A 16063-nucleotide genomic window follows, 5' to 3' on the forward strand; every position below is an offset into this window, starting at 1 on the left:
GTTTACAGACATATAATACACAGTTAACTAAGTTGATCTGTATGAAAATAGATTTCTAAAATGATTTTTATTGTATATAAGACAATAATTTTCTTCATCTTGGATTTATCACTGATAACGAAATAAGTTGTTGAATTTGCAGGACAAATACAATTAAGTCTCCCCAAAAACTAAATTATTACTTCCGGTAAACAGTTCAGGTGACAATGTTGCCAAACAGGACATAGTAAACAGTTAAATTGTATACTGGTAATGTTTACTGACAAAGTTGATATTTATAGTCATTAGCCTAGGACAATTCTTAGTGACACAAATTAATATCCGGTTCCATTCAACATGTTCAACACGATGTAATGTAGGATTTCAGACACATAATTTTCAGTCATTTGTAAATCACATACAGATAAAGTATACACCATATAAAATTATTTGTCCCTGTAAAAAAATACCCAACTCACATGTCCTCACTTGTATTTTCCATAAATTGACACCTTTTGCATATTCTTATTTATTTGTGATAAGTAAAAAAAATGTAAAGGTTCATTTTTTACAGAGACTTGGTCTTAAATTATGACCCAGTATAATTGATCCATATTTACTTGCAACAGTAAAAAGAACAAAGTAATTACAGGAAATAATTAACTTGAATGACTTACTTTGTGCCTTTTTTAGGGGTGCATTTAGTCCAAATAATTATGACGTCTGGCAAGGCTATTTTTAATTTTTTTTCTGGGACGCCTTCCTACTACAAGGAAGGCGTCCTAGAAAAAAATTTAAAATAGCCTTGCCAGACGTCATAATTATTTGGACTAGGGTGCATTTAGTTTCTGGAAAATATGGTACATGTACCGTCTTTAACTGTGTAAACTACATACATGTATATATATTTGATTTATATAGTTTTCAATATATTAAAAAAGTATGTAAACCAAAATTGACAGCAATGTAGACCAGAAGGTTCTATTCAATCACCAATATATACTTTTTCTGATCAACAAAAAGTGTTATCTCATTTTATTTTACAATATTTGTTCATATTTTTATATTTTATTTTTAAAATTAAAGGGCCAATTAAGAGCATAACATTAATTACAACATGACATAAACATTACAGAGTGATTTAAGAAACATAAAATAATAATTTAAATGCATGAGGAAAGTATCAGTGGTCAAGGGGAGATAATTTTGATATCTATTAGAGTATTTAAGTTTACTAATTTTCTGATTTTCTAAGTTACAGGCCTTAATCAAGGTATACACATAAAATAGATAAAAATCTGCTATCTTTATTAATCATGATCCATGAAAAAAATATCTTTTCTGTTTAAATTATCTGAACTGGGGTATTTTTTTTTTTTTTTTTTTTTTTTTTTTTTTTTTTTTTTAAATTATACATACTTTATTGAAAACTTTCACATTTTTTAGTTTGATACAGAAAGTACCGGTACCTTATCCCGGCCTCGTTAAACATTAGATTGTATATTTAGAAAAATTGTTAGTAATTGTTAGTACTCAAAATTATAAAATATATATACAGTATATTATTGTGTATCAATTATTTCAATATTGATCAATAAAGTGAGGATTTTATTTAAGAGAGAATGTGAGAAGAGAAGAGAAAATAATAAATAATTAAAACACAAATGCAAAACAAAAACAAAAAAAAATAAAAACTAGAGAAAAAAAATAAAAATAACAAATAGAAAGTCCTTGAAATTTGGAATTTGGCAGCAGTATTTTTTTCTTAAGATACAACATTAAATAAATTTGGCAAAGTTGGTTTTCCATTGTAAATAATTCATACAAACACAAAACAGATATTAGAGAATGTATATGCATTTAAGGCACAAAACAAGAACAAAAGACAATAAACAATAAACAACATATAACAGTATATTATATAAAAACATATATGTTGGTGTGAGAAGGCTAAAATATAATGCACAATAACATTACATAGGGTAATGCTAATTAAGTTGCTTAAGTGTAAATTATTCTAATAATGGAAGCCAGGGGTCCCAGTAGAGGTTGGCAATGTGAAGAGGCTTTGTTTTAAAAAATATATTCTTTTCTAGTATTAGATTTTCTTTTAGATAGTTTTTTAGCCCTGCAAAATTTACTTGATTTTCACACAGTTTTGTTCTATAGATAAAGAATTTTGATAAAAGTATTATTAAGTTTTTTATTTTATTATTTTCTGTTTTTCCTAAATTTCCGAATAAAATAATATCCATGTTAAATGGAATAATTATTTGTGTTTGGTTATAAATCCAGTCCATGAGTCTTATCCACAGATCTGCTATTTTATGGCATGTCCAAAATATGTGTTCAATATCTTCAGTAACTTCACTGCAGAAAGTACATTTATCGCTTTGTTTTATTTTGATCTTAAATAAAAATTTATTTGTGCCCAATATTCTGTGTATTATTCTATATTGGAACCAGTGGAGTTTTGAGCTTTTTGTGGAGTAAAAAGACATATTATGTACAGTTTTCCAATCAAAATTTTTGTTGAGTGTTAAGGACCATTTTTCTTCACATCTAAGTTTAGTACTGCTTTTTTCAAATAAAACATTATACATATCTTTCGAGCCTTTTCTTGATAAAAAAAATATTCTTATATTATTTGGCATAATTGGTCCTAGTGTTTTATAACAATTGTTTGTGGATATATAGTTTTTTAAAGCCTTTTTATAAGATAAGATAAGATAACTTTATTAGCACTAACACATTGACAATAAATGGTTATGGCAACAAATTAAAGACTAACTACAATAACATATATATACAATGAAGGAGTGACAGTGGATAATTATGAGAGAAATATATAAAAAATAAATGAGAAGCATATACATTATTACAAAAATCAAGTACCTTTTAATAATGAGTTTCTCACCAACAAGCATTCATTCAAATAGTTGACAACAATTTTATATGATTTTATTGATGAAATGACCCCATTATAAGTAAGAAAGTTTGATTTAATTTTATAAATGTTTTGGAATTGTTGAAAAATCATTAGTTTTCCCTCATCATTTAATAAATCATTTATCAAAAAGATCCCTTTATCTATCCAGTCTTTATAGAAAATGGATGTTGTTCCTATTTTTATGTTTTCATTATTCCAGAGAGAATCTGATAAAAACTCCTCTTCATTTTTTGGTATGAATTTATTTTGTAAATCTGTCCAAGCTTTAAAAACTTCTTCCCAAAAAGGGTTTTTACATCTTTTTGTTGGGCCTAAATAAACCAGGTTTTCAATACTAATTTTTTCAGTACTTTCTAATAGCTTATTTAGTTTTGGGTTGTTTTTCAACAACCGTCTTATCCAAGTTAGTTTCAATCCTTTTATATATTTGTCAATATCTATCATTTTCAGCCCTCCTAATTTGTGTTCAGAACATAATATTTCTCTTTTTATCTTGTCAGGTTTGTTTTCCCAAATAAATGAATAAATTTTGTCAGTTAGTTGTTTTAAAGTATTTTTGCATGGTGCTTGTAACGTTAAAAACAGATGGTTCAATTTTGAAATAATTAGTGTCTTAATGATAGTTATTTTTCCAACTGGTGTTAATGTTTGTTTAGACCAAATTTTTATTATATTTTCAATTTCTTTAATTCTTGGACCATAATTCAACAGTTCCATTTCATGCAAATTGACAGAAAAGTTTATTCCTAGTAATGTAAATCTACTGGAACCCCATTCCAATCCCCATTTTACACACATTGTGTCTTGACTATATTTTTTTTTGCCTATCCACACCACCTTTGTTTTGTCCAAGTTCATATGGAGACCAGACATTTCAGCATATTTTTGGAGTAAGCGAAGAGATGCATCTAGAGATTCAGGTGTACCGTCAAGTATTATTGATGTGTCATCTGCATATTGGGAGATAAGATATTCTGTGTCATCAATTTTAATTCCTTTAATTTCTTTGTTCTTTCTGATTAAAATTCCTAGAATTTCAGCACATAAAAGAAAAATATAAGGTGATAAAGGATCCCCTTGTCTACAGCCTCTTTGAATCTGAAAAAAATCTGATAAAAAACAGTTTTGGGATACTGATGAGCTTATATTTGTGTAAAAAGTCTTTATCCAAAGTTTTATAGAGGGTCCAAAATTGAAAAAGTCTAATACTTCATTTATGAATTTCCATGATACCGAATCAAAAGCTTTTTCAAAATCTATGAGAAGGAGAAGACCTGGTAAATCATTTACCTCTGTATAGAATAAAATATCATATATGAGACGAGTGTTTTCTCCAATATATCTTCCAGGAATAAAACCTGTCTGATCATTGCTAATAATAATGGGTAGAACAGATTTGATACGCTCTGCTATACAACTTGATGCTAGTTTATATGTTGTATTCAAAAGACTTATTGGTCGCCAATTTTTCATAAACTGTCTAGGTTTATCACCTTTTGGTAAACAAGTAATAATACCCTGTTTTTGAGTTATTGATAATTCCCCCCTTTTGTAACCATAAATTATAGATCTGAAAACAAATTTTCCTACATTTGTCCAAAAGAATTTAAAGAACTCATTTGTAAAGCCATCTGACCCTGGACTTTTCTCATTTTTCATTCTACGCATAGCTGTTGTCAATTCATTAAAAGTTATCTCCCCCTCTAAAGATTCTTTTAAAGTATCATTTAATTTTTTAATATCAGAATCAGGTATTTCACTATTAAGATTTACTTCACTCAAGCTTTCTGTTTTAGTATACAGTTTTTTATAGTAATTTTTGGCCTCTTCTAATATTTTATCTTGTTTACAAATTGTCTCCCCTTTTTCATTAATTAGTTTGGGGATGGTTTTATTTATAAAATGTTTAGTTTCCATATTAAAAAAAAAACTAGATGGCTTTTCCCCTTCTTCAATCCATTGGGGTATTTTTTTATATAATCAGTCATATCTCTTCTGAGGTTATTGTAAAGAGGGCATTCCAGAAGAAAATGCATTTCATTTTCAATACAATTAGAATTACAATATAAACATATCCTCTCATGTCGAGGTAATATTTCATATTTACCACATACATTGGTAATTCGTTCATGTCTGCCAGTTTCTATTCTTAAACAGTGATTGTTGAGTCTGTATTTTGTTAACAAATGTTGTTTCATAGAATTAAGGAAATCAGTGAGATTTATATATATTTTATTTAACAATATAAATTAACATGTTTATCTGCAAGAAAAGGTTACCGGATGAAATTTTTCAAGAATTTAATGTATTGACATGATGGACCAAAAGTGTTTTTATTCCCCATGAAATTAGGAAATCAGCAAGATTAATAAATATAGTTTAAAACTATATGAAATTTATATTAAAAAACTTGTTTGTCTGCTTAAATTTTTTAAATGCTTCTGTGAATGGATTCTAATTGCCACCTAATTATATTTAAGGTAATTCAATTAAATGTATTTGGTGACTCGGGTGTGAAAACTTATATTACATGTTTATTGGCTTGATTGGTAATTAGGACAAGTGTCAAAATTAGATAATTTAATTGAATGTTTGTTCAATTTGTACATCAAATGCCAACTCAAGCCAATTCTTTTGTATGGATGTGAAGTTTGGGGAGTCGGCTATAATTCTGTTATTGAACATGTTGAAAGGGCCCACCTTAAATTCTGTAAAATTCATGAGTTACATGTATGGTCTGGAGAACTTGGAAGATATCCTTTAAAAATTGATTTCAAATTGTGGATTTTAAATTACTGGTCGAAACTTACTTATAAAACTTATAATTTTAGGAAAGGAAGAAAAACTTCCTGTTGTTTTGTATGAATTATAATTATGCATATAAAAAGTATGGCATAAGTATTCCATAGCTTTAATATAATATCAAATCTATTCTAGATAGTTGTGGATTGTCATGTTTGGAATGCACAGTACTTTGTTAGTAATACATGGTTTAATATATCATAATGTTAAAGTTAGTGTTGTAGACGAATTTAAACAGAATTGGCACTCTATCTTAATAGATTCACCAAAAGCTATTAATTATCGTCTATTCAAAGATAATGCTGAAGGGAAAACTATTTTAAGATCCTGGATGATAAAAATATTATAACTTTTTGTAGATTCAGGATACTTGGGCATTAACTACCTATCAAAATTGGAAGGTGGAAAAATGTACCTAGAGAAAAATCATTATTGTAAACTATATGCAATTCAGGAGATATTGGGGATGAATTTCACTATATTTTTCATTTTTCGAAATTTAATTTTGATTTAAAGAGAATTTTTTTGAAATCTTATAATCTAAATAGGCCAGGCCTAAATTAAAATATTGTTTGTTTCCCCAATCCCGACCCTGCCAAGCCAGGTGTGGGTAGGTAGGTAGGTAGGGAAATAATTTTATTTTTCCAAAAAGCTTGACATTATCAGACAATCCGGCAAGCCTGAAAATACAAAATGAATAAAATAATATTTCACTTAGTTTGACAATAAAATTTTATGAGTAGCACCAATTTTGCAGGGTCGGTCGGGATTGGGGAAACAAACAATATTTTATTTTAGGCCCCAAGCATATTGAAATTTCATGATTTAATGAATACTAGAAATATCAGTATGCTGAGCCATTTGTGCAAATTTATCAGACTGATTAATAAACAGCTGGACTCTTACAATTTCTTACGGGAAACATTGTTTAATAACTTTTATAACATATTTTATACATACATATTACATTTAATGTGTTATTAAATAAGCTGGAATTTATTTTCTAGTTGTAGATCATCACACATTATCATACATTTATATAAATTCTGACTATACATGTTATTAATGTTTATAATATCTCTGTACAATGGATTTTGGTTTTAAATTATGATAATAAAGATATATTTGCACATAAATTCAAATGTTAAATTTTCAATTTTAGACATTATTACAATGGTGGTTTGGAATTCTACAGAAGCAGTGTTTAATACGGAAGATGGAGAACTGATATTACACAGCAGACATCCTTTCACAATAAACAAAAAGATTCCAAAGATTGTTGGTGCTGTATCTATATTGTTGATCCAAGATGGAGATACAGTAGAACCAACATTAGCAGGTTATTATTTTGCCATGGGGAAACGTGCACAGTTCACCATTTCAGAAACTAATGCATTCTGGGTAATATTATCAAAAGCGTACACCAAAATGTTGTGATGGCTTTAAAACATGATAAACAATAGAAATTCAACCAATGACGTAACATTATTTGCATTTTGGTGTAAGAACAATGAGATGACCTATAGTTCTCTAGATTCTGAAAAGGTAAATTGTGCCTATGCATGGACAGTGAAGCATGCTGCTGAAATGAAACTTGAATATGTTTTACCTAGAACATGGTTTAGTTTGTGAAATGGGAGAGCAAAACAATTCTGTATTATAATAAAAATATTTTATGTCATTTTAGAAAAAAATATATAAAAAATTGATGTTCTTTTTATTCAAAAACTGAAGTGTTATGATAAATGTAAATATATTTCTGGTAATTTTGATCTCTAAAAAGGAATAAAGATATTGAGAATACCCACATAAGTTGGGGTATTTTAGATAAAGTTTACTTTGCTGCTAAAATAAAAAAAAAAACTAAATCAAACATAACAAAAATAGCTATCTTAAAAAACAAGAAAGACAAACGATAGATTTTTGAACTATCATAAGAAAAAGTAATAATGATAATTATGGTTAATCAACAAAAATAACCACACAATGGCACACTTTTTTTATAACACTTACTTCAACACCAAACCAAACAATTATCATGATTGTTGTAACAACACTTTGATCATATTTATAGATTATCGTTGATCATCTCACCAAGATTGATTTTCTCGCTTGAGCCAGTACAGCAAAAGTGAGAAAAGCAATTGAGTTGAGGTGACCAATGATAATCTGTTTATTGCTATTTTACCTATGACAATGTTGTCAATTTCATTAGCAATGCCACATGCCCCCTTAGTTTCTAGCGATAATTTTTCATATCTCTCGACTCCGCTGATAAAGGAAATTATCAGTCAGCAAGATCAAAGGAATATTTCGTAAAATAGCGATAATTTATGTTAAATTATGTAAAATTGCTCATTTTTGCTGTTTGACTGGTTTTTTTTTACCCCAAAAGATATTCACAATATTTTATTTCATGTACCGGTATTCATTACTGTTTTGTGATGATAAACACTTAGCACCTGGACTCATTAAAATATTTTGTTTGAATCTTGTAGGTGTTATACCACAGTTTACAAGAGCTGGTGGCTCTGTTATAGATTTAAGTGGTATAGACGATGAAGCAGGATCATCACATAATCCAAAGTTTACAATACCAGCTTCACTATCTCTTGTTCCTATGCCATCTGTATTTGGAGGACAGTTAAAACCAAATATACCTTCTGGTCAGTAATATTAAGTGATTGATTTGAATACTGTGGGTACCAATTTGGCCTCTAGTCATGAAATTCAAGAAAATTGGTATCCAATGACTAATAATGAATATACATTTGTAGATATGCAGATGTGATATGAGTGCCAATGAGACAACTCTCCATCTAAGTCATAATGTATTAAAAGTTTACAATTAAAGGTCAAAGTACAGCCTTCAACATAGAGCCTTGGCTCACACGTGCACTGAACAGCAAGCTATAAAGGGCCCCAAATGACTAGTATAATTTAATTCAAACAGCAAAACCAAGGTTCTAGTCTATATACAAAATGAGAAATAAGAAACACCTATGAACCACACCATTAAACGACAATATATGAATAACAGGCTCCTGACTTCGATAGGATTAAGGCATGAAAAAAATATTGCAGTATATATTTAGATTTAATTGTACAGATGAAACATAATAGAAAGTCAATACCATTTTTAAAGCACAAATACAATTTTGTATGCCCCTCTCAATAAATGGCTGAGCTTATAGTGAAAGTTTGTCCTTCATTATCCCAAAATAAATAAATCTTTACTTATTTGGCATGTATTATTCATATATATGAGGGTGGAGATGGGATACCCATAAGGTGACTAATGATAAAATTATGGTTAAAGTAGCATTAACAATAAATGATGTTTATTCACTTTGACGCTGACAGTACGTAATATAATGTAATGTAATGTAATGTGATAATGCAATACATATTTTAGTCTCTTTGATGAGAAAGCATTAAGACCATTCCTACCCTCATATATATATGTTAATTGTTAACTTTAATTTCTTTGGTTTCTGTACAGATATACAGGAGACATCATCATCTGGTATACCACTACAGAGAACCAATTCAGAGACAGCCGCTGTTCCCAAAATCTCATCTGGCTTATCTAGATCATCTCTACAAGGTTTTGGCTCTGCAAATGAAGCAACTGCTAGCGCTTACTCTTACCAGTTTACAAATCTAAAATTTTCAGAATCTTCAGATAAACATCATACCAATCATGTCTCGAAATTGTCACAAAAAAATCATCATGAAAACCAAAATCAGACTGAAAAATATATAAGACTTGAACCACGAATAGATACAGCTATAAACGAGAACAAGATAGATTCTAGGAGTGACCAGTTAAATAGTTTGATAGCTCCTGTGAATAATGGATTTGATTCAACTTTACCAAGTGCTGTTCGTGATTATGATGTTCAAGATTCCAACAAGTCAGCCATGGAGGGTGTGCCTGCACAAGGTTTTTTGTCAGAATTAGAGGCTGAATATGCTATAGAACAACACAGTAAGTCTTTGCCGCAGAAAGTTCCAGAGAAAATTCATGAACCAGCTCATAAAGTACACGATTTTGTGTCGAAAGTTAGAAACCAACAAAGAAGTCAACAAAATTCTAAAAGTATTCCTAGGTGTTTGACATGCAATGTACGACTTGGTACATACAAGGAACTTATAAACCATAACACTGTTCATGGTAAATCCAGTGTATGTCCTGTTTGTAACAGGTTTTTCACAACAAGAGGTAGTTTTATAAGACATAGCATTGCTCATATGCAGAAACGCAGTTTTCCATGTCCATGTTGCTATGCTTGTTTTACACGGAAAGATAATTTAAAGCGTCACTTCAACGTTACCCATAAGACTACTGATTGGAAACCAGTAGGAACACAGAATTTGGAAGAAAAGGTTCAAAGTGGTTCAAAAGATTTAACTGAACGAGACGAAATATCGGATGTATTTGTAGATAATAACCCATCTAACTTTTCACCTGTTTTCCCAACATTTGAACAACCTACAAAAGTTTCAGCTGTTGCCACAGCAACAAAGTTTGTTGATAAAACTTCTAAGTTAAACTCCATTGTTGATAACCTCCATTGCAAGAAGAAGTTGCCTGTTTTAAGATCTATATTGACCAGTAAACATATAAAAGGACCCATTGGAACACATATATCTGAACAACCTAAAAATGCTGAGCCTTTAAGCGCTGAAATTTTAGAAATTGATTTGGAAGAGAGTAATTTTGAGAAAAATACTGGAGTGAATTACATGTGTAGTGCATGTAATATTGGTTTCCATTCCCTCGCTGAGATGAAAGCTCATATTGTAAGAACACATGGGGAAGATATAGCTAATGACCAAACGTCATCTGAAGAGGATTCTAAAGACCAACTTGATGAATTTGATAACACAGATCACCAGGGCAAATCTTTGAATGAAATAGAACAAGGTATAAGTGACTATAATGCGTGCCCTGAAATCGTGATTCAAGAAAATCAAACATTTGAAGGACAACAAGTGGATGAATTTTTAAATTCCAATGTTTTTGATATTGGAAGAATTGAAAGTGTAAAAAATGACAGTGAAAATTTAAACAAACCATCTGAAGTTCAGGTGTCATCAAATATTAAACAACTTTTGAATCCATCAGAAATCAAACAGGAATCTGAAATAGATTTAGAAAGCTGGATCAAGTGCCAGTCCCTATACGATAGTTCTGAGAAAGAAGAAAATAAAATAAAACCAGAAACTGGGAATTGCGGGACTGAGATATACCAAAATCAGACACAGCCAAGTGCTTTAATCTTGCCAGATACAGATGCTTTATTTGCTAAACATTTATATGAACCAGGGAGTATTCAAAACAAACACAATCGTGTTGTTCAAAGGCCAAAACAAAAAGAGACAGAAAGTAAACCAAAGAAACGTAGGATTGCCCTACATAGTGAATTGACTGTATGTCGACTATGTGGTATGTATCTTGACTCTGGGGCACAAGTTGTCCAACATGGAACACAACAACATCCTGGTCAGTTAGATCCAGCTACATGTGTCGTCTGCTTTACAAAGCTCAGTGGGTATGACTCTCTTTACCGCCATTGCCAGTTGCATTTCGGTGTCATGTTTTCATGTCAGTATTGTAAATCTAAGTTCACAAGAAAAGATAATCTGACAAGACATATAAAGAATACACATCCTGACCAAAGAAATCTCAATGATACAGTTTAAGATTTGTATGTTGAGGGAATAAACCATAGTCATGGGAGATAACTCTAAATCAAAAACTAAATATGTTTGTAAAAGTAAGGCCATTAAGGGCTTAATGAAATCAAATGAAGCATTTATGTGACAGAGAATTAAATATAAATTGTGTTACTTTGAAGCTTAGAATGTAATAAGAAAATTGCTCTGACACAAAGGCCGAGTTCACTTGAAACTCTTGAGTTAACTTTACTTACTCTGGTTTCAACAATACAATTTTACTTGAACCACTCGAGTTAACCAAGCGTACCCTGGTTCCAACCCTCACCGAGCCAGGGTTAAACTCGAGAAACTCTTGAATGACGTCAAACCAATGAGAATATTTTATTTTTTATGCTTGGTCAGAGCCTTACCCTAGAGTTACTTTGAGTAGTTACAAATATCAACTCTTGTGCATTCACGTGATAATCTATTAACTCTGAAGTCGATTGTAGAGTTTCAAGTAAACTCGGCAAAACAGACTTTTGATTTGTTTAATTTGGAGTTGTGACTCTTATTCTACTTTCATAAGTCACAAAATTGCTCATTAGAAAAATTGAAAATTAAATAAAAAGAAAGTACCAAGATCATTGTTTCAGTTTGTAGGTTGAAAAAGTAATATGTGACATTTTTCTATGCATACACCTAGTTATTCATACATTTTACAGCAGAATTTAGCAAATGGAATGATTTGGGTAGATTTCTGCTTTAAAAATTCGACCACACTCTTAGTGTGAGCCCCTCATCCTGTTCAAAACCTACTTTAAGGTGACATGATCATCACCTTTTAGTTGATGTATTGATGCTTACACTGCAATTGTTTTTTAGACTATCACATGACTTTTGCGTGTAAATGAAATTGGGACATGGAAAAAAGTTTTAAAATTGATGATCTCAGAACTAAAGTATGGAATTATTGTGAGACTAAAAGGTTGTTGGACTTCAATAAATCCACTTATCTTTATTCTTTTGAATAGAAAAAAAAATTAACATTTAACATGAAAATTTCTCCTATAATTTTCTGACTTTGTAGTAGTTTTCTTGAAAAAAATAAAATTGTGACAGACAAAAGTTAAGGAATAAGAACTTTTATTTGATTCATTCCAAATACTGTACTTTATTCTAGGTAAAAGACAGATTAACACTGATTATACTATAAAATAACTGTCTATAACTCTTAATTGTTGAAAAAAGTCAAGTTAAATTTCAATTTTTAGTTAGCTGAGTAGTCCTATTGGTAGTGAGGTTAAACTATGTTTGCAGTAGATTTTTTAGGTGATTGGAAGTCATGGAAGAAATATATAAGACACAATGTATCTTTGTGTTCTTTTTTTAACTCTTTTCGGTGACTGGTTTTGGCGGGTTTAATTTTTTATTAAAATAGGTTACATACTGTAGGTCACACACAACCGATTCTTTTGATATAAATATTCAAGGAGATGTGGGAAAACTTATATGCTTTTAAGCTTTTTTTTGTTTTAAATTTGATCAAAATTGTGACCTTTTGTGGTGTGTTTTTTTTTATGTTTGAGGAAAAACCTATTAATACATGTTGTCAAGGATAGATATACATGAATTGATACATGTATATAAGTGTGTGGGTTTGTGTGCAAGGGTGGATCAAAGATTTTGGTTAAGTGGTTGGTGACAAATCTTTTAACAGATAATTTTTGGAAAATATGTTTGTGTCAGCTATATTAGTTTGACCTTGACCTTGACTGGTCAAGGTCAGAGTTATTTTGCTTAATAATTCTAACGGAACAAAGCCATGAAAAGTGAAGGTACACTTAGTTCCAAAACTTATTCTTATTTTTATGTGATTTTCATGTTTTGTTTCCAGTAGCACTGTATTGAGAGAAAAAAATTGTCACAATTTGTTTTATAAAATCAAAAGTTACAAAATCAATTGGATATCAACTATTTAGTATTTTTCTGGGACTTCAAAGGTATGATAAATATTTATTTCTGTTACACAGTCTTATTTTAATTAGGTGAAATTTATCTTCATGTTTTATAGCTTTTTGGGTTGAGTATTTTTTCTTGTGTAATGTTGATGTTGTTGATTACTTGCAATTGCTGATTGATTAATTAATGTCAGAATAAAAACTTTTACATTAGAATTATATGATTACATTCAAATATAACAAACCATGGTTTTTATATGGAAAACATATGATCACTACGTTTTAGAGAACAAAAACAAGTGTCTAAATTACATTTTATTCATGTAGATTTCAAGTCAATGAATCTGATATTCCCCATACTTGATTGATGAAGGTAATATTGTATTTCAAACTTATTAAATGAAAATCTCTAGATTTATTTTGTGATATATAGATCCATTTATTTGGTCAACAAATCTTAAAAAATCCATTGTATATTTTTTATTTTACATGTTTCCATGTTTTTTCTTTGATTTTCCATGATGATTTTTTTGTAATGATTCCATTTGTTATTTATATTTGTAAACATTCCATAATTTTTTTTGTATATTTCTCATATTTATGTTGTGAACTTTTACAATTATATTTAGTATTGTTATATATATATAGATTAAATATGTTGTTATTTGTATTTCCTTTTTCTGTCTTTTTCTGCCACTAATGTCATGAAAGTTTTATGATATACTTAAATGTTGTACATTCATGGTAGATAGGGTCAGTAGCTTATGTTCATTTTATTCTGATAAATACAAAAATAAAGTGATGTGGTATGATTGGGCCATAAAAAAAGAATAGGTTTGTTTGCCCAATCCCTACCTACCCAGAAAAAAGCTGCCTACTCAAATTCTTTTATTGTCCTGATTTGAAGAAGTTTTTTTTTAATGAGATAGGCATGAAGACTAATAAACACCAGATACTTCAATTTCATTTTTTGAAGAAATTTTTTTAAAAAAAAATGCCTACCTACCTACCCACTATCTCAACCTTTGGGTAGGGTTTGGGCAAATCAAAATATTTTTAATTGTGGCCTTGTCAATGAGACAACTTACCACCACAGACCAAATGATGTAGAAGTTATCAATCATAGGTCTTCAAACAATGAGCAAAATCCATACCAAAAGGCAATCTATAAAGGCCCTGACATGATAAATGAAAAACAAATTCAAACTAGAATTTATGTACAAAACAATATGCATATTACTGAAAACATGCACATCCTTTATATTTGTGCTAACATCTTCTTGCATAAAATAAAAGTAAAAGCTTCAAATTTCTACTAGGAGGAGTTAGTCTGACACAATATGTGCCCTGCATGCATAACTTGACCTCAAACGACTAAGTTCAAGATCCTGTCATTTGAGGAAAAATTGAGGTAGATTCAACTTCTGATAATGGAGTAACACCATGCATGATACAAAAGTTCTTGCTATGAAAACTAAAGGTGTTATCCAGACATACCTTGTACCCCACATGCACAAAGTTCATCAAAGAATTACAAAGTTCCAGATCCTATTGTATGTGGAAAATTTAAAAAGTATAATATATGTACTAAAACCTTGCATATTATTCTTTCTTGTAAACTGAAGGAGGAGTTAGCTAGACACAAGCATGTACCCTTACAGACGGACTGACTGGGTAAACAATAAGCCTCCCCACATTTTGCTATTAGGGCATAAAATCAATCTATTTGTTCTTGTTGTTTCTGGACTGTTCTGTCAATATCATTCAAGATATGCAACTATAGGTACAGAATTACAGATACTAATGGTCAACCTCTTATCTAAATTACCAACATTGGCAATTATTACATGTTTTTAAAGAAGTGTGCACACACTGAAACGTAATGCCAATTCTAAGACCGGTGTATAAAACTGAATATTAACCAGTAAACTATAAAAATTAAGTCATGGTCAGATGGATCCTGCCAGATATCATGTAAGCCTTTGCAATCATTCCATACACCAAATATAGTTGACAATTTGCATATAGTTTCTGAGAACCATTATATACCCACAAAAACTCAACAATGGCAAATGAACCATGAAAATGAAGTCAAGGTCAGATGAACTCTGCCAGACATGGACACCTTACAATAATTCCATACACTAAATATATAATATAGTACCTGCTAAATGGACAAATAAAATTAAAACTTAACATTACTATGAACCATGAAAAGAAGGTTAAGGTCCGATGAATCCTACTGGACAAATATGTAGACCTGACAATAATTCGATACACCAAAAAGTACAAAATGTAACACTATTGCTATAGTTTTTGAGAAAAAAAGACCAAACTGGAATTTACATGATCCACTAAACATAACATTAACCAATGAATCATGAAAAGTTCAGGTCAGATGACACCTTTAAGTCGAACGCATTATAATAATTATATACACCAAATATAATTGACCTGCTTATAGTGTTTGAAATACAGACTTGAACTGAAAAACTTAAACCTTGATCACCGATCCTTGAAATGAAGTCAAGGTCATGTGAACCTTTACTGACAGACATGCACTGTGGATTCATTTATTTCCGTGGATAAGAGAAAAGTAGCATTTTCATGGATATTTTATAATTTCGTGCTTTTGCCGAAGTTTGCATAAATACTTATAATAGATTTGTTCAACATGGAGCATTTAATTTTGTGGTAAATCTATACC

General features: G+C 30.1%; 1 protein-coding gene across 1 annotated transcript; it reads left to right on the plus strand.

The window, feature by feature from the left end:
- The first annotated feature begins 174 nt into the window (after positions 1-174).
- On the plus strand, positions 175-14026 carry LOC139520179 (zinc finger protein 236-like). Its single transcript, XM_071312653.1, has 4 exons — positions 175-249; positions 6894-7070; positions 8230-8397; positions 9234-14026. Exons 2-4 carry the CDS (start codon positions 6905-6907, stop codon positions 11438-11440), a joined length of 2541 nt encoding a protein of 846 aa, XP_071168754.1. The 5' UTR covers positions 175-249; positions 6894-6904; the 3' UTR covers positions 11441-14026.
- The last annotated feature ends 2037 nt before the right edge of the window (positions 14027-16063 follow it).

Source organism: Mytilus edulis, chromosome 4, assembly GCF_963676685.1.
Source record: "Mytilus edulis chromosome 4, xbMytEdul2.2, whole genome shotgun sequence".
NCBI lineage: Eukaryota > Metazoa > Mollusca > Bivalvia > Mytilida > Mytilidae > Mytilus > Mytilus edulis.